Source organism: Oculina patagonica, chromosome 1, assembly GCF_052425735.1.
Source record: "Oculina patagonica isolate OP01 chromosome 1, crgOcupat, whole genome shotgun sequence".
Taxonomy (NCBI): Eukaryota; Metazoa; Cnidaria; class Anthozoa; order Scleractinia; family Oculinidae; genus Oculina; species Oculina patagonica.
In genome coordinates, this window is record NC_135758.1 from 45,339,280 (window position 1) to 45,365,528 (window position 26,249).

Sequence of the window (26,249 nt, forward strand, 5' to 3'; positions counted from 1 at the left end):
TTGTAGATCTTATATAATTATAAAAGAAAAAATTTATGTTTTTCTGGACAGAGGGAACTGACCATGTAATCCAGGGTTTAACTTTTTTATTTTTAGAACAATATCAATTTGTTATACCGACAATAATAATAACAATACTTAAAATGAAACTGTAAATGACATTATTGTAGCTTTACTTCACTAAAACATCTCTTACCCAGCAAACTTCTGATATAACGGAATCAAGTCCACAAGTACAGGAAGCAGTTCATTAGCATTTTCCACAATCAGTGTCAAATCAGGATCTTCATCTGAGTTTCCAAACAATGAATTAAGAGCCACATGCGTTTTGCCAATTACAGCATCAAGAGTGCAAAGACTCAGCAATCCTGGCAGCTGGGAAGGGTTATCCACATCAATAAGCTCACTGTGAAGTTTGGACATCTAAATGAAGATAACACAAACAATACTATGAGTGGCTGTACATCGATTTATATCCTCATTTTTTCTCATTTAACAAAAAAAAACTTTATTTAACAAGGTGTCTGAAGATGAAAATGTCATCTATATTATACTTTCAAACACTACTTCAATCATAAATTTCAGTGAGATAAATTTTTTCAAAACATCTGAGAAACTTGCACCATCTTCTGAAACTCTACAAACCTTTTACAGTTCTTTGCTATATATCGTTTTAAGAGTTACAAAAATTAATCTTTAAGATTTTTTGAAAACTTTGCTTAATGGTCCTAAATCTTGTGGAGCAATAAGGGATGCATATGAAGTGACCAACCAAGGGATAAAACATTTCACATGGAAGTCCACCCTTTGGGGTGTTTAGTTATCAATCTTGTTTCCTCTTATTTTAGTGCATGTAACCTACAGCCATAGCTGTTACCTCTTTCAAGAACTGTTTTGCCATCATGACACTGTGATGAAGATCACCACTCAGTCTGGTAACTTTATCAATTATGCCACTAGAGTCTTCCTTGGACATGCCTTGATCAACCAGACTACTCTGTAGAGGGAAACACACTATTACTGTAGTACATGACAAAAGTAAAGACCTCAACACCACTGGTATTTGTAGCCTTAAACCCTGGCCCAGCATTTAAGTCCAAAATGTTTCAACTGTTAGCTTTAAACACCTGTTGGGACATTTTATCCATTACATCTTCCAACATGTGAAAATCCACATGGAACAGTCCAACATGGTAGCAACATGTTTTATTTGTTTTACTACTCCAAGGATGACTTGTTGCAGTACTGCTGGAAGATTTTACATCAAGATGTTGAGACTGTGCCTACAGTATTGAAAATGTAAGTAGTTTACCATTTCCTTGTGTGCATTTTCTAATGATTGATGTGTAAGAAAATTTCAGTGTTTTGTTTTTATTCCCCAGATGCTACCTAGGCTGGCACAGAGAAAGACTGAACAAATTAATTGAGCAAACTGTTCATTAGACATACCTTGAGTGTTTCACAGAATGTAGTATCAGGACTTGAAGAACCAAGTTTGGACACAAACTTCAAACTGCACAAGAGTTTGGCTAGGTCAGGGTCCTTTATGAGAGAATAGTGAAATAAAATAGAATGAGATGTGTCAAAACACTAGATTTAAGGAATGGATGCATGCAGGTATATATATTTTTTATGCCACTTGAACTCAGACTAAGAAAACTACAACAACAGCAGTTCAATTTGAATCATCTTCCAAGGTTACTTCTGTTTCACAAATTGATGACAGTTTCTTTTTATGCACTTGCCCTCTTATTGATTATAAATTGCATCATAGATAATGTCAAAGTGTTGTGGATCCACTTGCTGCACAACAAACTTTGACAATTAATGTTATGATGCAATTTTTCATCAAATTATAAGACCTTGGACAGATGCATTAAAAAATGACGTCAATTTGTTATTTACAATATTATTATAACAAAAGTCAAAAAAGGTCAAACGCATGGTTAAAAGAAGGGAAAACACAGCTGTGTATAAACTAATTTCACAGAACTAGTGTTTTACTCACCGTCACTTGGATGTGCTGTGTCTCAAGATTCTGCAGTAGGTTCTTGAAAAACTCAACTGACGGCGGTAAACAGTCTAATATTCGCCAAGCGAGGTTAAAACTGTGCTTCACCACTGCACCATCTACTGGAACTGAAGGATGACTGTCTCCTGAGCTGATCTTTAGTTCTTGCCGAGATCCTACCATCAGAAGCTTGATAACAGCAGTGTGAAAATCTTTAAAGGTCTGCCCTTCCTCAGACAAGCTGAGGAGTGTGGAACAAGCCTGAAAAGATCAATGTCATTATGATCAAACTTCACTCGGTCCAGTAGAAATCATTCTCGTCCCCATAGCCCTTTCATTTCTCTTAGCCGGCTTGGCATGAGAAAACGAAGGGCTCTGGGGACATAGGATTTTTGAATAAATGCAAATTTTTTTGATTGGCTGTTTGGAATAAAGAATTCCTAAATAGACGTCAAAAACGTAATGACTCTCTCATACATTCTTTTGAAACATCGTGACTGCATACATGAAAACCGGAAGTCCTAGAATCTAGGACTGGAAATCCCGTGTCTCCAGAGCCCTTCGTTTTCTCGTGCCAAGGCCCAGCCGGCAAAGAGAAACGAAAGGGCTATAGGGATGAGAATGAGTAGGAATATGCATGTTGTTGTATGTCCAATAACATTTTATTTGTCTTTAGTTAAATGCCATGAAACTGTCAGTGCATACTTGTAGTTTCACTTGTAGTAACTTGAAAGTCTAAAATCAGTTCGATCATAAATCTCTTATTAGACAGTAATAAATTATCACTGTACTTATAGTTTTTGTATCTTGACTGACCATGTAATGTGCAAATTTTATGTTAATGTATGTTATTATGTCCATAATGTTCGCTTTATAAAATATATACTATATACCTGTACAAGGCTAAAAAGAGTTTGTTTGCCATCATCAGGGTAAAACTCTTTTTAGCCTTGTAAAACTCTTTTTAGCCTTGTATATATTATGTACGTTATTATGTTACATAATATTTTCCCTGAAAACCTTTACCGGCAATTAAAGGGGTTGTAAATGGTCCTTCAAAAAATGCATGCCTTGCAAAATTTTAGCCAAATTTCAGGGGTCTCTTTGTCTCGAATTTTTCTTTGATGCCTTCTCCGAGTCTCGATTTCTTTTGCAAGGCTAAAAAGGTCTTGGGCTCCCAGAAAATATATCAGTCTCACCGTCTCGCAAAGTCTCCCATTTACCATTCGACACTCCTAATTAATAACCTTGAGTGTGTCTGCACAAATCCCAAAATATCAGTCCTTTTTGGTATAATCAGGTCAAGAACTGAGCAAAGAGATGAATTTTTAGAAGCTGGAAACACACCTCTTTGTCCAATTCATCTGCAGTTAGTACAGGTCTCAGCTCATAAAACCTGGGTTTAAAACTTCGAGGCTTGGTTGTGATTTCATCAGCTAGTAAATGGACTTTGATACTTGAGAGTGATGGAGTCTCTTCTTCAAGACCATCAGTAGCATAATACAAGGGTTCAAAGCGGTCTGTAGGGCCTTTGTCATCAAGTAATCTTGAGCTGGGTGCAGTACAACACTGAAATAGGTTATGCTGAACCTGGAAAACATGGCAGTATGGCGGGGTAAGTATTAGACTAAAAATAGATTTAGCCAAGCCCAAAAGCGAAGCTCCCCGGTTATTTACTATGCCCTTTATTTAAATTTAAATTTATTGACCATTTATTGACAGGAAAAAAGCTGGGCCTTGATCCCGCGATCCAATAAAAAGCCAATATCTAGTCAGGGGTTAACTTAAAAAAAAACATTTGACCTTGAAGAGGTCTACACCTCAGCTCGCGATGTGGTCATGTGATACTGGTCAGCAGATACCTTGTTTTGACAGCTGTCAATTGACCATAACATGGATGTCCAATGTGAAAGTTAACCTTTTGTTTTCCAGTATGCCTAGCAGTCTGCCTATAACTGGAGTACACCCGGAGTCTGGAGTCTGCCCTCAAGCCTTGCCGCTAGCTATGATGACCATGAAAAGTCAAATGCAAGGTTCTCCTATTTTCTGTGGATTTTCTATGGTTACGGGGCTCCACTCTGGGGCCCTTTAGCTACAAACAATTGATCCTGTCATGTGATTGACTGCAACCATAATGAATGTAGCATCTTACAATAAAATCAGAAATCAGATTACAGTGGGGCATGATTGTACAGTTCTTCAATCTTATATACACCTGTTTGAAGAGCTCCTCTGGTGGCGTTGACAAATGGTGAAGAAAGTAGTCCAATAGCAACAAGAGACGGCCCAGTGCCATGGGAGTGGAATGTAATACCAATGTTGAATTAGCCACTGTTATAAGTACTCTAGTACAATATGTCAAAAGTGATTTCCGCTGACTAATAGAGAAGTTGTGGAAAATAAACAGCAAGAGCTGAAGATGTTGCACATTAAGATCTGAAAGAAAACATGAAACAAACAAATAAAACAACACATCACTTCCATTAAACCCACATAAATTATAAACATTTTGATAAGACTTGAAATGTCTCATGAACTCCTTAGGAAAGGAGGATAATGATCTAACTTGGAGGATAATGATTTAACATTCAATTCTCGGAAGTAACGGACTACAAGTGGATTTTGAACATTGCTGAAATGATATGCAAATGGTAAACTTGATGTACTCTGAATTCAGGTGACAGTCTGAGTAGCTTACAAGTATTATTTTAAAAAGGTTAAAAGGCTATAATATGACTAATATGTACAAAGAAAAACACATATTATTAGTCATAATAAATTTATTATCGCCTTTTAACATTTTAAAACATTTTATCATCTTAGCGAACATTATGTTGAACAGTTTACAAGTACTACAAAAGGTAGCAGGCACAAAATAGTAAAGACCCTCTTGTGGTATGAATGATGCCTATTCCTGATATACTGTTGCTTGCATCTTAGTGTGAACATGTGCACCTGAAACATGATCTAATTGGGTATTACACATGGCATGATTGGTCGTCAAACATTTGAAGTTTAGCAGACTGTAACGCAAACTTTCACACTCAAAATGCTCATGATAAACACTGAGTATGGGCGAAACTTTACACTAGAAGTGATTCAAGTGAACCAGCATATGTGTATGGACACAAATCAGGATCAATTTCTTGGAAAGTCTTCTATATATCCAATCTTTCTGCCATCTTTAAACCGCATGTGTTGAACTTTCAGTCAAACTGCAAGCCTTTGATGACCAATCATGCCCCCCGGGGGGGGGGGGGGCACCCTGTATATCGGGGGTGCGCCACTGGGAATTTATAGCTCTTACCCTATACAAGACCATGTTAAGGTGATTTTTGCAACCCTATACTAGACTAGACACCGAGAATCCCTACCCTATCCCAGACTTGCATTTTTTAGAACTGTATAACTATCAGTATTTTAATGGAAAACCATCTGTCAACAACGATGCCGTAATGATTTTATTTACGTTTAGGAAAACCTCTTTCTCTTCTGAGTTTCTGGACTTAATTCGTCATACCACCGATCAGTTTCCTGGCAAATCCTACCCTTTTCTAGACCAAAACTCTCTGATTTTTATACCCTATCCCAGACTTAACTGCTTGAAAACCATACCCTTCACAGCGGCACATACCTATATAGCTCATATATGGGAGTGCCCACACGGGCAATCATGCCACGTTTAATATCTAATTAGGTAGCTCATGTTTTGGCTGCACGTGTCCACGCTTAGATGCAAGCGATGGTAATGAAGAATTGTGACAAACCTTGTGTGACAGGAACGTCCTCCTCTGCAAGGCAGCTGTCCCTGAGTGTGTCTATCAACCTGTTCCACACTTTTACACATTCTGCAATGTCCATTGCTGTCTTTGTTTGTAAGGCCTTCTGTTGTCTAGCCAGTAACACTCTGGCAAGGATGACCAGACAACGCTGGCTCACATTCAGTGGCCACGGTCCGTCATCCAGTGGAGCCAGGCCAAGATGACTGAGAAAAACATCCTAATGGCAAACAGAAGATTAAGTCAAATCCTTAACATGACTGCCAAGCCTGATTAATATTAATTATCAACACGTAGCCAAGTTCATTGCATGAATCAAGTCTAAGTCCAAGTCAGATGTCCAAATCATTGTATACATGAGTAACATCATGTTACCCTAACAACAGAATATTATTTAAGAGACAATCATGCTTCCACACTAAATGTTACTGGCAGGGTGCCATTCAAGTACTTTTCAGGCTAACCAATGTGATACTGCAGTTACATAATTTACTGTGTAGGCTAACCGATATACCCAGCACGTTTTATGAGGTCCGAATAGGCGTAGAGATTTTCGTAGAGCTCTACGCTTCTACTTAGTACAGTTCTCACAGATAAGACAGTAGCTCTTGAAAATGCGTATTGCCGTAGATTAGTACAGGCGTTTTCATTCTAAACTTTTCGTTATCAATGCTTTACGTTTTCTTTCTAAACTCTTCACTTCAAAGCTCTACGTTTTCATTCTAAACTCTACGGTTCTACGGCTCTACGTTTTCTTTCTAAACTCTACACTTCTACGGCTCTACGTTTTCAGTCTTTTCATTCTAAACTCTACGCTTCTACGACTTTACGTTTTCATTCTAAACTCTACAGCCCTACGGCTCTACGTTTTCATTCTAAACTGTACACTTCTATGGCGCAACGTTTTTATTCTAAACTGTGCACTTCTACGGCTCTACGCTTCATTCTAAACTCCACGCTTCTACGGCTCTACGTCTTCATTCTAAACTCTACGCTTCTACGCCTCTACGTTTTCATTCTAAACTCTACGCTTCTACAGCCTAACGTTTCATTCTAAACTCTACGGCTCTACGGCTCTACGGTTCTACAGCCTAACGTTTTCATTCTAAAAGTTCTCTACGGCACTACGGCTCTACGTTTTCATTCTAAACTCTACGCTTCTACAGCCTTACGTTTTCATTCTAAACTCTACGGCTCTACGTTTTCATTCTAAACTCTACGGTTCTACGGCTCTACGTTTTCATTCTAAACTCTACGCTTCTACGGCTTTACGTTTTCATTCTAAACTCTACGGCTCTACGTTTTCATTCTAAACTGTACAGTTCTACGGCTCTACGTTTTCACTCTAAACTCTACGCTTCTACGTTTTCATTCTAAACTCTACACTTCTACGGCTCTACGTTTTCATTCTAAACTGTACACTTCTACGGCTCTACGTTTTCATTCTAAACTGTACAGTTCTACGGCTCAACGTTTTTATTCTAAACTGTACACTTCTACGTCTCTACGTTTTCATTCTAAACTCTACGCTTCTACGGCTCTACGTTTTCATTCTAAACTCTACGGTTCTACAGCTCTACGTTTTCATTCTAAACTCTACGGTTCTACGGCCCTGCGTTTTCATTCTAAACTCTACGCTTCTACACCCTAACGTTTTCATTCTAAACTCTACGGCCCTACGGCTCTACGTTTTCATTCTAAACTCTACGCTTCTACACCCTAACGTTTTCATTCTAAACTCTACGGTTATACGGCTCTATGTTTTCATTCTAAACTCTACGGTTCTACGTTTTCATTCAAAACACCACAGTTCTACAGCTCTACGTTTTCATTCTAAACTCTACGGTTCTACGGCCCTGCGTTTTCATTCTTAACCACGCCTACACCCTAACGTTTTCATTCTAAACTCTACGGCTCTACGGCTCTACGTTTTCATTCTAAACTCTACGCTTCTACACCCTAACGTTTTCATTCTAAACTCTACGGTTATACGGCTCTATGTTTTCATTCTAAACTCTACGGTTCTACGTTTTCATTCAAAACACCACAGTTCTACGGCTCTACATTTTTATTCTAAACTCTACGCTTCTACGGCTCTACATTTTCATTCTAAACTCTACGCTTCTACGGCTCTACATGCATTTTCATTCTAAACTGTACACTTCTACGACTCAACGTTTTTATTCTAAACTCTACGCTTCTACGGCTCTACGTTTTCATTCTAAACTCTACGGTTCTACAGCTCTACGTTTTCATTCTAAACTCTACGGTTCTACGGCCCTGCGTTTTCATTCTAAACTCTACGCTTCTACACCCTAACGTTTTCATTCTAAACTCTACGGCTCTACGGCTCTACGGCTCTACGTTTTCATTCTAAACTCTACGCTTCTACACCCTAACGTTTTCATTCTAAACTCTACGGTTATACGGCTCTATGTTTTCATTCTAAACTCTACGGTTCTACGTTTTTATTCAAAACACCACAGTTCTACGGCTCTACATTTTTATTCTAAACTCTACGCTTCTACGGCTCTACATTTTCATTCTAAACTCTACGCTTCTACGGCTCTACATGCATTTTCATTCTAAACTGTACACTTCTACGACTCAACGTTTTTATTCTAAACTGTACACTTCTACGGCTCTATTTTTCCATTCTGAACTCTACGCTTCTACAGCCCAACGTTTTCATTTTAAACTGCACACTTCTACGGCTTTACGTTTTCATTCTAAACTTGACGCTTCTACGGCTTTACGTTTTCATTCTTAACTCGAGGCTTCTACCACTGCTCCATTTTCATTTTAAACTATGCGGTTTTGCAACTTTAAGTTTTCATTGTAACGCCACGCGTCTACAGCTCTATAATTGCAAACTTAACGGTACCCTTCTACAGGTCTTCTTTTTTATTCTAAACTCTACGCTTCTACGGCCCTATGTTCTTATTCCGTACTATTCCAACCTGTATGCTTCTATGGGTCTACATTTTCATTTTAACTCGACACGTCTACGGGTCTACATTTTAATTCTTAACTAGAGCTACGCTTCTATAACTCTACGTTTACATTCTATTATTCCTTGTGTAATACAAATGAAAATTACTTTTGCCCGTTCTCAAACCTTGTGTTTATTGCCAAATAACTTCGTTTTATCGTCAATTTAAAATGAAGTGCTGTAAAAGCGTGCAGTTTAGAATGAAAACATAGACTTGTAGAAGTGTACAATTTAGAATAAAAACGTAGACCCGCAGAAGCGTACAGTTTAGAATAAGAACGTAGTCTCGTAGAAGCGTACAGTTTAGAATAAAAACGACTTGAACCGCAGAAGCATACCGTTTACAATAAAAAAGTAGACTCGTAGAAGCATATACTTAAGATTAAAAACGTAGAGCCTTAGAAGCGTACAATTAAAAAGTAAAACGTAGGACGTAAAAGCGTACAGTTTAGAATGAGAACGTAGAGCTGTACAACGTTGTATAATAATAAGCGTACCGTTTAGAAAACGTATAGCCGTAGAAGCGTATAGTTTAAAATGAACACGCAGGTTTGTTGAAGTGTCCTTTACGCTGTGTACTTTATACTCTACGCTTCTACAGCTCTATGCTTTCAAGAGTCGTAGAAGCGTAGAGTTTAGAATGAACACTGACGTACAGAAGTAGGCTTGTAGAAGTGTACTATACGCTATGTACTTAACTCTACCCTTCTACGGCTCTACGTTTTCAGTTCATTCTAAACTCTACGGTTCTACGGCTCTACGTTTCATTCTAAACTCTACGCTTCTACGGCTCTACATTTTCATTCTAAACTCTACGCTTGTACGGCTCTACATTCTCATTTTAAAATCTACGCTTCTACGGCTCTACGTTTCATTTTTAACTCTTATGGTTAATCCACTTATGGATTAGGAATCATGGAATGTGTAGAAGCGTACAGCTCTACAGAAATTTCTACGCCTATTTGGACCTCATAAAACGGGCGCCACTTGCTAACCGAAGTGCCATTTTGTTCAGAGCAATCCTGCATTTCAGTCCCACATCTCCTGCTTACCAACAATTTATTCTGCCAGATTCAAAATCAGATTTGGCCTTGACTTGGGTGTGGATTTGACTTGGAAAGCAGATTTACTTATACTTGTTTCTACCACTTTCAAGCAGTAAGGTGATGCAAATTAAAAAAACGGACTTTGTTGGATTAAAAGGGAAATATGGCAAATAAATAATTATAAAAAGATAACCTGTTGATCGTTTGACAGCAAGTTTGACACTAGTAGCAAGTGAACAGCCTGGTCCACAGCACCACAGAGCTTGTCCATGTCAACACAACTTGACATACTGGTGAGGGACAGTTGGTCCAAATCCTTTACTACTGCCACCAGCCCAGAGATGTGTTCTTCTGTAAAGGAATGGCTGATGTACTCTGTCATTTCAGGCACTGGGCTACTCAGAAGGTGCTTGGTTAAGAATTGTAGAGTACAAGTTGCTAGGTAGATGTACTACAAAAAAAAAAACAAACGTAACATACACATGTAGTAAATTAATGATTTAAAACCAGGAGTATGAGTAGTTTGTACAGTGTGATCATCCCAGTAAGAGTAGTTCTGAAAAGAACTGTTGTTGGTGACTGACTTTTCGACACCCTGGGACTGGGTGGAAGTCATTTTCAGAGTCAAGTGAAAAGTTGTTGTCAGTTGTTGATGTTATAAGTATTGTCAGTTGAGAAGATGATTGGTCAGTTTAGCTGTGATGTCACTGGCTGTAAGACTTGTGTACAGTTTGTCAACAGTATTTGGTCAGTTTTGATCTGTCTTAAGTATTTGTAGTCTAATTAAGTTGTTAAGTTTGAGGTCTGTTTGTTAGTTTTGTTTATGTCATGAATAATTTGTTTAAGAATAAAAATCAGCAATAATAATTTCGAATGGCATTTCGATGAATTGTCAAAAGCCTCAGTTCGTTATTACAATAATTTGTTTGTAAGGTGCCTGTAGTTGTTGATGTCTGTTGAGCGGCATTTGCTCTAAGTTTGTGTACCAAATTTTTATCAGTTGAAAATAGTTTGTACTGTATTGTACGTGTTGCAGTTAATTTTTGATCTTAGTTAATTTTTTATTTTAATTAACTAGTTAGTTTTTTTTCTAACTAGTTTTTTTTTTTTATTCTTGGTTAATAAGTAGAAAAAGTAGAACACCTCCCCCCTTGATATCTCATACCCTCCCCCCCATCCTTACTAACCCTCCCCTACTATCTGCTACTATCCCTCTCCCCTAAGTACTATCATTTATTTAATTTTCTTTTTTACTTACCTGCACTGGATTTGAACTCTCAACCTCTGGATTTGCTGTCCAACCCCTTATCCACTGTGCCACGTAGGAAACGTTGGGTGAACCACTATTTTTTTAAAATATATGATACCCCAACCCTAACCCCATTATTTAACTAGTTAAAAAAAATCAACTAGTTAGAAAAAACTAACTAGTTAAAATAAAAAATTAACTGAGATCAAAAATTAACTGCAACATACGCATTCAGCAGAGTTGGTGAAGTCATTCCCTGGTATAAGTTGTTCCCAAACATGTTGTTTTAGAGGGCTGACTACAAGTATCTCTGTATACTCACCCTGCTAGGCTTTATAACCAGTGAATGTACCTTATTACATGAAATTTTGGCGACACATTAATTTCGCGATTTTGAGGTGCGCATATTATTTCGCGACACTTAAATTTTGCGATTTTGCGAAAATGTTGTATTTTGAATCACTCTAATTTCGCGTTTTTGAGGAAGACACAATTTACATTTCCTTGGCAATATTATTTAACATGTCCTTGAATTAAATAAAATGACTTTATCAAGGAACAATAACGTCAAAATTAACAAAAACGCAACGGCAGGACTAGATGTCAACAGTAACAACAGAGCAGTTCTCAGTTGATGCTTGTACATGAATTATTGTTCTTGAGTCAATTGACCAAAACATCCATTTACATTGAAACTTCCTTCCTTCAGTGGTACTAAACTCATTCTTTCTTGATTATTGGCATAATGTGAGTCACTAAATTTTTGCGTCATGTTATGTTCGCGTCACTTTAATTTCGTGATTTTTTTAGAATCGCGAAATTCGCGAAATTAACGTGTCACGAGAATTTCATGTAATAAGGTACATGTAAATAAGATGAAAAAGAGTACATCAGGTATTTGCTCACCTCCTCAGGAGCCATTTGGAATGACCGTCCAGATGGTGTTGTCTCTGTCCCACTGTCTCCTACATCTCCACTTTCCGATTTTTTTCTTGGCGGAACTTGTGGGCTGGGGGTGGTGACAGCTGGTGTTGATGATAAAGTGTCTTGAAACCATTGACCAAGCAATGACTCTTCATCTAAATCACAAAATGACCAAAATTTTAACTTTCTAAGCATGTTTATTGGAATTCTTAAATCAAGTTTTTGTTCACTGCTACAATTCAGGGTTGCCACTCAATAGAACTCAAAAAATTCCCTGACTTGATAAATTAACAAATAAGCCCAACCCTTATTGTGGGGGCAAAGCCGCCACATTGTCATCGACTTAGGGATTTATTTATTTATTTATTTATTTATTTGTGCGTGGGTTTGCTTGTGTCACGTGGACTTCTGCGAGAGATCCTGGGGATGAGTCGGCGGTCTTGTCGAGTAGGCCATATTGGATTTTGGCGTGTTGTTTCGTGTGGTTTCTTTGATTTCAGCTGTTCCTGTAGTTGTTCGTCATTACAGCAGCTCACGAAGTCATACTAGCCAACATTTCGTTTGGCTGGAAGTCTGTGCAGGTTGCACATCAATTCAAGAGGAGCTTTTACGCTTACGCAAGCCAATATTGAGAGCCGCAAGATCGATCTCTTTCGTATCTGTCGAGCTAGCGTCGTACATGTAGGAGCATTCGAAAACTAAATCGGGTTTCACATAAGCTTCATTAGCGATGGATCTATCTAGAAACCAGAGCGTTGGCTAAAATCGAGTGCGTGGCTGGACTGCTTGTTCGCAAGAAAAGGAAAAGCTTTTCAGATGAAACAGCACAATTACATTTGTACCTGAATCAGTCTATATGTTCTGTTTTATTTTATTTACAGCGTTATTACTTAACAGCTTACATGTAAATTATTCTGCAATGCATACCTACGGAGCGATATAATAAACAAACCATTTTAGTGCTATGGGTTAAAAAAAGAAAAAAAAAGGAAAAAAGAAAAAAAAATCTCTCCTCTGGGATTCGAACTCGCGACCTCTCGATCCGCAGTCAGATGCCTACCCGACTGCGCTACTTAAACGCTCTTAATCACGTGAGACGAAAACATCTTATATCAATGTAATAGACATTCCGCTGTTTATCTGTTATCATGTGCATCAAAGAAATGTTTGAATCACCTGCTGCTCATAAATTTTCAAGAAATGAATTTGCAAAAAATCGCAAAGATTATTTGCCGCAATAAATAGCAGCCTTAAGGTAATTGAATGTACTAAATGAATTCACAAAAAAGAAGAATCAAATTTGAAATTATCAAGCCCCCACACGTACGCATCGCGGACCGATTTTTTTACATTTCCTTCAGCTTCTTTTGCAGACCCTCGATAGTCTTCTCTCCATTTTGTTTTATAATGGGATATCGGACACAATGCCATTTGACTTTAACAACGAATCCAAAATTCCCTAACTTTTCACTGCCTTTGACAAGAACTAAGGCCCGGTTCAGATGCCGTTCTTTTCATGAGCCGAACTCAATTCGAATTTGGACCGACCCAAATTGACAAAAGTATGCCTCTTGATTCAGACACCGTACTTTTTGGCTGTTCCGAGGCCGTTCCTAATACAGTTGCAATAAAACCAGTCAAAATACATTAATATAATTTATGAATTAGGATCGGCACATGAAAAGTACGGCCTCTGAATCAAAGCCGTTCCAAAGGCGTTCCACAGGCGAAATTCTCGGCCAAGCCAGGCGGGAAGAACGGGTGAGCCGTTCCAAATTGAAATAGCCCTTCTTATTTGATTCAGACGCCGATCTTTTCATGTACTTAATTCAAGGAATTAGGTTCGGCTCATGAAAAGATTGGCGTCTGAACCGGGCCTAAGATTTTCCCTGACTTTTTGCAAAATTCCCTGACTTTTCTGACCTTGGAAAATTGTTTGTTTTTCCCTGACTTTTTTCCTGACAGTGGTAACATGTACATGTACCTGACTTCAATCAGACACAAAAAGATACATGTACACATGTACATGTATTCTCTCATACATTGTAGTTGTATTCTCACTGCATTTAATGTAACCAAAATGAAGTGATAGTTCTGCATACCTTCACTACTGCCATCAGAGTAAGATATGTATTCACTGTCCCCTTCATCTGAAGATGTGGCTGGTGACTTGGAGCTATCTGATTTTCCAGAACCTGGTCGGGATGGAGCCTGACCAGCTGTCACAGTGGGGGTCATCATGGCAGTTGCCTAGGATAAGTTGTAAAGTTTAATTTAATGCATGAAAACAGTGAACCTACAGCCATACATGCATCTTGATGGATTTACAACACTGCTCAAAAGTTAGTTGGCAGTCTCGACTTGATCCTCAAAGCTTAATCCTTGCATCTCAAAGTTTGAGTAACTCAATTTCTAGACGCCAGGATCAAGGCAATCTTGAACATGCAGACTCCAAAAGGCTTTCACGGAAACAATTTATTTCTTGAAGAGAGAAAAATAGCTGCTCGCTCATCCACCATTCCCCGCATTTTAAAAAAAGAAAAGTCATAATCATGGTAATTAGAACACTTTTTCCCCTTGCATATCTGAGCTCCCTTCTTAACTTTTAGTAAACCCTGATAGAAGTGCTCAAGTCTTACCATTTTGTACAATGTAGAGAACTGTGCCAACAAGTAATTCAAGAGTGGCAAGTCATCCATGAGCTTCTTCACTCTTCTCCAAGCAGAGCAACGAGAATTGACAGAGAAGTCAGATCCCACAAGAACTTGCTCATCTTCAGCGTCTGTGAGCAGTCCTTCCACCTGCAGCTCTTCCAACAGTGATGACAAAAGAGTGATTCCACGTGAGGCAAGTGCCACCACTAATGTGTTCACACCTTGTAACCTGACATGGAGATGAAACAGTCAGCTTATTACTTCAGGTACAATGTAGTTCAGTTCATAATCCTAGCAGCATACAGGAAGTTTGTCACAGTTTTTTCACTGGTAGAGTGTCCCACAAGATATAGAAAAAGACACAGTTGATTTGGCTTTGCTGGGGATATCATTTCACAAGTCTGGATAGGTCGACTTTCCTTATAATTATTTCTCGTGAACGAGTTAAGATTCTTGGCAGTTCTTAGATTTCTGGGTAGTTTGGACCAAATGAGAGACCACTTGGAAGTATTTTATAATTAAAAAGTGTTTGCCCTTATCAAACAGTTTCAAATCTTGGTAGTTAGAAGTCATTGTTCCTTAAGTTATACTCCATGTTCTTTGCATTGAATAATTTAGAGATTTAAATAGGCACGAGACCATGCTTTACTTTATACATGTTGTGGTTTAAATTAAACTTTGGTTTAAAATTTTTCAAACCAGTTTGATTTTGATTTTTCATTGTCTCATACTCATTATCATAACCTGTAACAATGGAAAATAAAAATCAAACTGGTTTGAAAATTTTTAAACCAAAGATAAATTTAAACCACAACATACATCAACAAGGCTATACCCTCGCTGTAAACGTCTTTTGTATAACAATAGTTTTGCACAACAATTAAAAAGAAACCCTTGCACCACTGATCAATATCTCAATATCCTTATGGTAGCAACCCATGGTCAGGAAAACAGGTGATTGGTACAATAAAAAATAATCATGGCTAGTAGAAGAGGATATTGCCTTCATGCACACTATACTTATTCCACTGGAACTTGACTGTGTGAATCTATCACAATTCAGGGCTCGAGACTAACGGTAGCCAACTAGCCAAAGGCTACTAAAATTTAGGTTTTGGCTACCAGGTTTAGCATTCCTACTAGCCATTTGGCTAGTGAAAAACTCGGAAAAGTCAACTGTTCTTGATAGAAATCAATAAACCTGACTAGTGAAAAATTACTTTTGGCTAGTAAAATCTGACATGTCACTAGCCAGTACACCAGTGAGTCAAAAAGTTAGTCTCAAGCCCTGGAATTGAATTAACATGGGCTTAGAGCACCATTTATGCTGATTGGAATTGAGTTTAGAAGTTATGGGTAAACATGTGTATCACCATTTACATGTAGAATCTGTTAATTAAGAAGCTTAGTATTGATAGTTTGTGTTGAGCAGTATTGAATTGATGTTAAGCAGCACAAGTTATGTTCTGTATTATTGTTTTTATGTTGTTGTTGGGACTGGTCAGAACAATTTTCAATTGAGTGTTGTAAAGTCAAACCAAAACCAAAGTATATCACTGTAGCCAATCACAAAGGGCTCAGACAATCCAGTGTACCAATCAAAACTCAAAGCAAATACTTGTAGACAACACAAATGTTTGTTAGTGAGTCATGATTGGTTTTGGTTTTACTTCCAAGCAAATGCTTAAATGTTACAGTACAGTCAACTCTCTCTTAACGGACACCTCTATTAGATGGACACCTCCATAAGACGGACACCTGGTGATGGTCCCTGCCGTTTTTCAGTCATTTTACTGTAACTAAACTCCCTATAAGACGGACACCTCTCTAAGACGAACAACGGACACTTTGAACGGACACTTGAGAAGTGTTTTTTATCATGTTTTATTAGTGAAAATACTTCCAAACTTCGTATCAACCTAAAGCAAATTTAGTCAGCGCCCTAAGGATATGTGTATACCAAGCTTACTAACCAAAAACAAAGACGTTTTAACGGATAACTGCTCTGCTTACGTGTATGGACACTTAAGAGGTCGTTTTCTACTTACAGTATTACAGTTTGTAGAAGCTCTCAATTTTATCTTTAACGAGCAAAAAATACGGTCCTTTTATTATTTTAGTTTTGTTGCAGTTAGCAAAGGTTTGTTGCATTGTGCAAAGGTTTAGTTTTATTATCTCAGAATTACTGGTGTCATGTTACCTCGACTCTCTATAAGGCGGACACCTTTTTAAGACAGACAGCTGCGGCCGGTCCCGAGGGTGTCCGTCTTAGAGATAGTTGACTGTACTGTGTAAAAGTAATGCAAATGAAATTCATTGAAATTCATTCACTCTCTTGAGCTAACCATTTGAACTTAGAAGCAGCACTCTCCTTGGATGAACTGTCTTCAGGTGTCAGCCCCAAGACTGGAAGCAGACCGTGGATTATTCTGTGTGCAGCTAACATGTGAATGTTCTGCAACACCTGTCCTCCAGCTCGAGATGATGATGATATCACTCCACAGATCACGTCAAACACGTTAATCTATCAAAATATAACAAATTGGCATCAGTTCAACTAGACTTTTGTGTTAAAACAGGTATATGTACATGGGGTACATGTACATGGTTGTTCTTTTGTACTTGGGATAAGCAGTTTTTCCTGTCTGGCAAGTATCATTTCGTGCTCACTCCCATGGGTAAGGGCCCAGGCAAGTGGTCTGCCAACCAAATTATAATTTGAAAACAAAAAAGTAAACTAAGACAAATATATAAAAAACTACCCTAGGTTTGGTAATTTCTTGACATTCTCTTCTTTCTTTCTTTAACGCACGTTTTGAGTTAAAATATTAAAAATATTTTTTTTTTTAATTTGCAAATCTCCCCCCCCAGGCATGCCCCCCCCTCTATATATTTTTGGGAACCCAAAAAAAAAAAATAAAAAAAAAAAAAAAAATATTTGCCCAAAAAGTAACCCCCCCCCTTAGGGGGGGGGGGGGGGGAAGAAAAAGCTGGAATTCTGACAAGAACTTTTTTTCAAGCCCTGATTTACACGTGGTACACAGTAATTTTCATGTAAACACAAAGACTGTCAGTAGGAAATCATCTGATGTACAGGTACTGGTGGCCTGTGCATGTGTAAGGTTTATTTTCAAAGTACTAGAAGGAAGTAATTCAAAATGTGCAGTTACTTATACAAACTCCTATCCACACATACAGCAAAACCGCATAAAACTTACACTATTCTCCACAATACTTTGAGCACATCTTTCCAGGCTTTCTTCTTCGCCAGACATTTTACTGACAGATTTAGCTCCTGAAGCCTTTAATAAGGAAGATCTTCCCAGCAATGTCTTGACTGACAGGGGACGACTTAAACCTGTTGTTCCTGTGGAAAATCAGACTCACATGAAGGAGCTCTGCCCAACTCTCTAAGACCACTCATTATATCTGTACTACTGTAATAAAAGCTAAACATTTATAATCGAGGAACACCTACAGTTACTATAAATACATGTACGTTGTCATTTGTCTCACGATAGAAGCAATCCAACACCTCAAAGCGATTCTATTGTGAGACAAATGAATTATTAATGTTCATTTCTACAGATATGTTGTAGGTCAAATTGGTTTTCAGGTTAATCTTGTTGCCAGCCTAGGTTAATCTGTTTCAACCCGAAAATAACACTCGTACTATGACATAAAACAATGTTAATTAATTAAAAAGACATCCCAATAAATAAATTCAAAATGTTTTAAGTGATTAAAAGTGTGTCATCTTTGGTTAAAACAGATTAACCTAGATTGGAAACAGATTGAACCTGAAAACCAATTTGACCAACAACACATACACAAAGTTCAGATTTATTGTTGGAGTACATGTACATATAAGTGGCTGATTTTGCCATCTTTTCCTAAAGATTCAGAGAAAAAGCTATTACTCAACAGTACAATGTAATTCAGTACATGAACATGTACTTGTCCTTACCTGCAGCACCAGCAATGTTAAAGTTTCCTGTGGCAATTGTGAGAGCAACATCCAAGCAACCTAATGCCAGCTGACAGACTTTCTCCACTCGACTTGCTGACAGTGGTTCCAATATTGGGATGGATATAATGCTTGAAACAACCAACAGCTCTGAAGACAGCCCCTGAATACTGTAACAAAGACAAATAATTTAAAATCAATGAAGGGTTTCTAATCTTCTGTCAAAGATCATTCTTTAGACTGTGTGAGAGCACTTCTTAGTATGGAATCTTAGTGTGACAATCAAGATTCCCCTAGTTGCTTCTCCAGTCATGTAACCCCACTTTGTTTTTTTTACATGACAATAGTATTATTAAACTTAACTTAAACTTCAGAATTTTGGCAGAGGTTGTTATACACATGTATACCAAATGAAGAGTAAAATGAAGTGAGAAAATGTTGTTACATGTACTGTACAAAACAAAAAAATTGAAAGATCCAAATTGTCACTGGTACCCTGTCTCATTTTGCATGAGGTTTTTTACTCCCAGTGATACTGTGTTAAGTTTCACATGTATCAGTACATGTATCTTCAGTGGCAAGCAAAAAAAAAACATACTTTCATTTTATATTTGTACATTGTACACATTCTACATGTATTTTACACATTTAACTGAGTGTACATTAAATCTATGTTTATAATTTTTGATTGTGTTTCTTCTTTGTGAACACAACAGGGTTGGAAATTAGCGCTCGCCCGCTCGCCCAGGCGTGTGAAAATTGCTGGGCGAGTACAAATCATGGATCACTCGCCCGGTTTGGCGAGTATGATTTTCACATCCAGTATTGTATTTTTCAAAATAAGCGTAACTTTTACTTTTCACTTCAAAATAATCCACACTGTCCACAAGCCGCTAGCTTACCATCAAAAGTCATTTTGGAATCTCCAAATTGTCTGTTCGTAAACAGACAAAAATGGCTTCTTTTTGGTGATTGTTACATGATTGACGTACCTGTACAAAGTAATACCTCTGGACAGAAACACACTAACTCGTCTACCGAGCCACGAAACGCAGCAAGTTCGCTTTTTCCCGATTTTCCCGGATCTTTTTTTGCGCAATTTTGACACTTTGCTAGCAAACTACAGGAATTTGGGAAGACATTTCAACTTTTGAAGTAAGCGTGCTCCTGGTTTATTGTGGAGTAACATCTATTTTTGGCGATTTTTCATTGAAGAAATAGATTGCAGTCTGTATCGCGATTGACCACTGACGGTATCGAATGAGTATCGAACATAATTTAAAATTTTTAAAAGTTATATATTTTATTATTTGTGGAGGGGAGGGGCTAAATTTTCGTTACTTAAATGGAGGAGACTGGGCGAGTGAAAATTGATCTGGGCGAGTGCAATTTGAAGGTTACTCGCCCACTTGGCGAGTGCTCCGAAATTTTAGTTTCCAACCCTGCACAATAAAAGGCTGATCGATGATAAATGGAAAAATAAATTTCCTTGTGCTGCATGGCACTTGTAAAAGTACAATTTTCAAGCCGGGCACCAGTCAGCCACACTCTGTATTCTGATTTTCAATATCTTTAGGTTGTCGCGCGCTCTTCTCGTGCGCGCACCTATAAACTCAAATTTGGTTTCATGGTGCAAGTCAGAGTTTTTAACTGAAATCTCGACTTTCCACTGATGAAGGGCTGAGCCTGAAACATATGGAACTTTGAACTGTTTTAAAGGCGCTTACTACTCATTTAGTGAGAACTATATTTCACTGTGTACAATAACAGGCTGGCTACTGGTTCAGTTCTGGAGAAAACAATGACAAATCAAATTTATTTTAAGAAAAGTTAACAAAAAATAGCCCACTGCAATACTCACCTGGAGGATGTTAAATTCATCAGTGGTGAAGAAGAAGCTGGATTTGATTCAATTAACTTGGCAAATTCAGGCAAGGAAAGGCACAGGTCTAACAACACTCTTCCACCTCCAAGCTGTCTCAGAGCTGCAACATTGCAGTTGGAGAAAAAGCTCTTCACATCTGTGCTACTGGAATCAGACGACAAACTCTTCTCATTTTCTGCCCTGTAAATAATTAAAAAAAAGCTATACAGTATGCTTCAAGAAGTCTTAAGGAGCATACAGTAGATGGCAGAAATGTTCTCATAGACAAGTCATTTCTGAATTTCTACATGTAACTGTACATTATATATATGGTTCCAGGACCTGGCAATTGCACATGTTAATCCAGTTTTTAAAATATGAAGCAACTACATTGTACATGCCAGCAAAGCTGTGCTCTTAGGATAATTGCAGGATGCCCAAAGGCTCTTATGTAGGAAATCTTGGGTGCCCAGCTCTTTTAAACTTTCATGATAGCAAAGATATACAAGTCGCCCAAGAAAAAGTAAGTCGACTGTGGCACCCGGGCTCTGCTAGAGCACAGCTCTGGTGGGGGTACGGCTACACCTGCTGAATACGATGCTAGACCATTGTAAATAATATAAATTACTCCCCAACATTTTGTGAAGGTTGCTCTAATAGTTTGTCCTAGCTATCTTTTTTCACAAAGGTAGGCAAGATGGCTGTCATGTACTGCAAAACCTATAATTTGATTTTGGCAGCCCAACATAAATTAATTTTAATAAACTAAAATATAGTATTTTAAGTTCCTGCTTTTTAAAAAAATAGAGCAATAAAAAAACATTAAACAGGCTAAAATCACCAAAATTAGGATGAACCAGACATTGTGTTACATGTAGGGCCTGGTTCACACTAGCAACATACTGGTAATGACATAATGACAAAGAAAAGTTCAGTTGTTTCCTTATGTCGTTATGCTTATGTCATTATGTTCCAACTATGTCGCTATGTCATGTTGTTCACACTGGTGACATAAAACATCAACATAAGGTGTTTTTTGCATTTGTGTGACCTTGCCGTTATGTCGCTATGTCGCTAGTGTGAACCAGGCCTAACAGTGTTGAAAAAATGAAAATACTGGAAAGAAAATACCTGGCCTTGTCTTTGACAAAGCTTGAAGAACTGTCTTCAGTCTCAGTAAATGCTGTCTGGAGGCGCTGAAAGAAGTCATCACCCTGGCTAAGGGAGACATCTTTTAGTTGTTCTGATGGCTCACTGCCTGAGTCCTTGAGCACACTAGCTGATTTCAAGATAGCTGTTAAAGTTATAATCTCTGTTCTTTTTAAGCAGCCATGTCCTTTACAAAGTCCTTCAATAATGGACACCAGCTGTTTCTGTAGATTTAAAAAATTAACATAACATTTATTTTAGTGTGTGAATTACACATACATTGTTGTTACAGTGTATAATGCTCACTCAGCAATTGAAATAATTATAAATGTTTTGTGACTAAAAAAATCTTCTGTTTCACATTTACAGGTGTCTTCCATCACACACACATTAACCCATAAAGCAGAGAATACACGTACTAGGACTCTTCATTTTCAAAATGGTGGCAAAAATGCTTAAACCTAAAATAACAACCATACGGAACTTTTTTTAATCTTCGCTTCACTTTGGCGACAATAATCTTAAGACATTCTTTTCATTATTATATACAGTACAGAAGTAGTGTCAAAAATTAACTTCATTTAAGCTTACTAACATTTGTTTACACTGTCAAAGATGTAAAGCTGACTAAGCTGATGAAACATCTTCCAATTTTATTCTATTAACATGCAGTTATTAATTTCATTGACAAATTTCATTTTAAACAAGTTCAAGATTGTTATCTAAGAATGTTGTACCTTTACAAAGGGCTGATTTGATTCCTTTTTCTTCTCTAATTCCAAAAGAGTAAATTTCAGGAGTACTTTACAAGCTTTCACAATTATTTGCAAGTTGGCACCACCTGTAAGTAAAAAAACATTAAGTCTTAGTAATGTCACCTCTATATATATTAATATATATTAATATACACACAAACATACAAAGACATGATATTTTGTTTACACTAACATGTATGCCTAATATTGTGCAAGAACAGTGCTTGAAATAACACAAAGTATTCCATTTTTAGTGCAGAATGCACTATTGTGATGGTTTGGTGGGGGCTGTCGTCCGCTAAACCCCTCAAGCGCTAACGCACTATGGTGTAAACTTTTAATCACCAATTAATTAATTAATATCAATTAATTAATTATTTCTGTGAAGGGGGTAGGGGGTGGGGAGCACCTGACCGTACGCCCCAGGTAAAACGCAAGATATATCTACTTTACCTACGTATGGAGATTTCAAAGGTATATATTTGTTTCAGAAAACCCTTTGCTCTCCTTGTGGTATTATTCTTTCTAGAGTAAAGTACTTTGCGCCAAATGCATGCGCGTATCTACGTTACTTTCATGTGAAGATTTCAAAGGTATATATTTGTTTCAGAAGACCTTTTGCTCTCCTTGCGGTACTATTCTTTCGATAGTAAAGTACTTTGCGCCAAACGCATGCGCAGATTCGACTACGTTTTATTCTCAGGAACAATGCGTGCATCACGCGTTTGCGGTAGGATTCCTGCAGACTCCGTGACGCCAAGTTAAAACCGCAAATTAATTAAAGGTGACTTTATATCTCCCAATCTGAAAAACTATTTCTTGGATTTATCGATAATATCTGTGTTATAATTAGTTTTATTAATTAAAGCAAAACAACTTAAATTGTTGTCGCCCTGTTTGCCCTAGAAATGTATCAGGTTACATATGTTTTCGACAAATACAAGTGTTGCGTTACATAAATTTGACGAAAAACAAACGTGTCATGTTACATTTGTTTACACAGAAGGGGAAAGTATCACGTTTGCTGTTTTGACGTCTAAGAAGTTTTTCTGTTTTTTTCTTGAAAACTTTTCCCAAGTGCAACCCATCCCCAACTGAAAATCAAACCAACGAAAGTTAAATGTTATCTAAGCCTAATGCCATGTGATTTTCAATGCGGCAGGATTCTTGTAGACTCTTCCTACTTAATTAAATTAGACTCATGTTACATAAGTTTGCACGAAAAGTAAAAGTATCAAGTTTGCTGTTTAAAAACTCTCAAATTAACGAAAGTTAACGTAAAACACAACGGTTCAAATGATTGAAAACTTCCTGTACTAAAAAAATCGACTCTTAATTGTGTCAACTGGTCGGCCGCGTGTGTGACTTTTCAATAAGGGAAATCTTTCTCCCGGATGAAGGTGTCGCGTGATTTAGTTGTCACGTTTGGTCTTTCAACATCTTACAAGTACACATGAAACATCGTTACTGAAAGGTGAACTCATTTAACTTATTCTAAAGCGAAATTACCCTGGAAAATTATTATCATGCTGTCAATTGTTTGGCCATATTGCATTCTGCACTGTCCTTTGAGTCTCTGAGTTTATTTATCTGTCGAAGGCTGTAGAGCGACAGCCGAAAGCTCATTGTTTTTAATATTTTTAGCCAGTGAACGTTTGTTTTTATTATGACACATAGTGTGTTGCAATCAAATGTAGTATTCACAATAAAACAAAATTAACGGAACTTACACTGGGTCACGTTCAATCCAATGTAATGGGAAGACAATGCCACAAAAGAATGAAAGAAACCATCACGGTCCTTTCCATCAAGTATAACATTTTCACTAGAAAAAAAATAGAAAAAAAATGACAAAAGGAAACATTAATGGACCTTAATCCTTATGGTCCCAAGTAATGTCTTTACTAATTACATGGTGTACCATACTTTCCTTTGAAATCAGACAAGTATTACAGATTACCGTACCCAAATTCGCAAGTAGCCAATCAGAAGCGCGATCTACTGTCCTGATATCCTACGATATCAAGTCACTGACCTGATATGCCACCATATCATGGTCACTTTGAATTAAAGTAGTGTTTCCGTACGATGAATTGAAAAGAGGTTTTACCAATAAAACAGAAACGAGTATTTTTAATTAACTGGTGCTTACCGGTCGTAAAATGAGAAAAACTTTTCTGCCAAAACTAAACTTGAGTGCGCTCGCCAATTGCGCGATGTTTGCCGACGAGTACTGAAACATTCACACTGAAACAATGGAGTCGGAGTTTCTAAATTTTTCGCTAAATTTGGATTTTGAAAATTTAGCGAATGAAACTCCAAACAAACGAGTAAAAAAATGTGAGAAGAGGACTTGATAAAAGTGTTGAAGACCAAAAAAGTATCAATACAAGCAGGTCAACACATTTTGCACTATGTGTCTGGCAAGCATGGCTTCAACAGAGCGAATAATATCACCGGATTTTTGGCTGAATTTGGGTACGGTAAATACCTAATAGTACCTTTTTGGTACGCTTCGGCGGCATATCAGGCTTGTTTGGTCTCGCCATGGGTATTTTGGCTCGACTGCGTCTCGCCAAAATACGAACCATGGCTCGACCAAACTCGCCTGATATGCCGCCGAAGCGTATCAAAAAGGTACGATTAGGTATAAGTAACAACCTTTACTGTTTTGAATTGAGAGTACTTATGGGAAGGAAGTTGAAAAAAATATAAATACATGAGACAAATAATTTGTTTATGAGTTAATAACATTGATTTATTCACGTGCACGCCACACCAACCTCCGACTTTGGACGGTTTACAGAGGGCCTCTTGTCATAAACAAGTAATTGTACAGGTATCTGTGTTACCCCGGCCCCATATAGCACCACAATACACTATAGCACTTCAAAACATTGTATTTCGTCGCTAAACAGCTCATACATTCATTTCACGTTCTTGAACGATAAACTTTTTCCTAACACCTTCATGTTACTAAGCGTGACAACATTATCAGACTGACAGTCCAAACGAATTACCGTACATTGTATAAACTCATCGTGACTAAGATGTTTTCGCACACGCTATTTTTCTTGTGTGTGTTTGCTGCTTAACCACCTTTCCACCCAAAATAAATTGCCAATTATTAATACAGTCTAAAACCAGTAGCGAGTAAGCGTAAGTTAAGGACAGTAAATTGCAAACATACACAGCGACTACAGCTCAGCTGACTTTCGATTTCACCATAATTATACAATTGTCCAAGCTTAATCAATAATGATATGGAATTCCCTCATACAGGTCATCAACACTCGGCAAGTGAAGAAGCAAATAAAGTTCCTTACCTTTTGGTAATAACTGAACATAAAGGAGGAATATGCGTCTTAGAAGACGTCGAAATTATCGCCAAAAGGTGTTCTACACCTTCCTGTAACACAGCCATCTTGGCTGCTTACTTGCCTCCCAAAATGCATTGCACTTCCTTTTAGTTACCAGTAAAAACAGTCACCAATGTAAATTCAGGAATGGGAGCCTGGAATGCAGAAAATTGGATAACCGGAGTACGTATTATAACCATTTTCGTTCTCTCGGAAAGAAAACAACTGCTATGCAGAGGTAGTGCGACTTCCTATTTTCGAGTGATTAGTTTTAATATATGTTAAGGCCATACACAATTTAAGTAGGACGAAAAAAAAATCAGAAATTACTCCAGGCCTGTCCAGGAGCAAGAGCCCATCAGTTGATGGACCGCCCCCCCCCGGGCATACCCGGGGCATTTGACTTGAGGTTAACTCCGTATAGTGGGGCATTGACGCAAAACTTCGCCCACCGGTTCGGGCATTTGACCATCGAAAAAACGTTAGTCAGCGGTCTCCTG

General features: G+C 37.8%; 1 protein-coding gene across 3 annotated transcripts in view; it reads right to left on the minus strand.

Moving 5' to 3' along the window:
- LOC144633606 (E3 ubiquitin-protein ligase UBR4-like) overlaps positions 1-25,830 on the minus strand; it is an 83,873-nt gene extending 58,043 nt beyond the window's left edge. For all 3 annotated transcript variants that reach the window (XM_078492463.1, XM_078492452.1, XM_078492458.1), the window contains exons 1-19: positions 25,717-25,830; positions 24,121-24,215; positions 22,373-22,476; positions 21,618-21,859; positions 20,484-20,687; positions 18,623-18,792; positions 17,874-18,022; positions 17,001-17,179; positions 14,641-14,884; positions 14,104-14,251; positions 11,984-12,156; positions 10,022-10,279; positions 5,779-6,010; positions 4,227-4,447; positions 3,359-3,601; positions 2,009-2,272; positions 1,450-1,542; positions 878-997; positions 197-423 (exon numbers count right to left, since the gene is read on the minus strand). In XM_078492463.1, the coding sequence (XP_078348589.1) occupies positions 197-423; positions 878-997; positions 1,450-1,542; positions 2,009-2,272; positions 3,359-3,601; positions 4,227-4,447; positions 5,779-6,010; positions 10,022-10,279; positions 11,984-12,156; positions 14,104-14,251; positions 14,641-14,884; positions 17,001-17,179; positions 17,874-18,022; positions 18,623-18,792; positions 20,484-20,687; positions 21,618-21,859; positions 22,373-22,476; positions 24,121-24,215; positions 25,717-25,814 (3,464 nt within the window). In that variant the 5' untranslated portion in view covers positions 25,815-25,830. The remainder of the gene's footprint in view (positions 1-196; positions 424-877; positions 998-1,449; positions 1,543-2,008; positions 2,273-3,358; positions 3,602-4,226; positions 4,448-5,778; positions 6,011-10,021; positions 10,280-11,983; positions 12,157-14,103; positions 14,252-14,640; positions 14,885-17,000; positions 17,180-17,873; positions 18,023-18,622; positions 18,793-20,483; positions 20,688-21,617; positions 21,860-22,372; positions 22,477-24,120; positions 24,216-25,716) is intronic.
- Between the last annotated feature and the right edge of the window lie 419 nt (positions 25,831-26,249).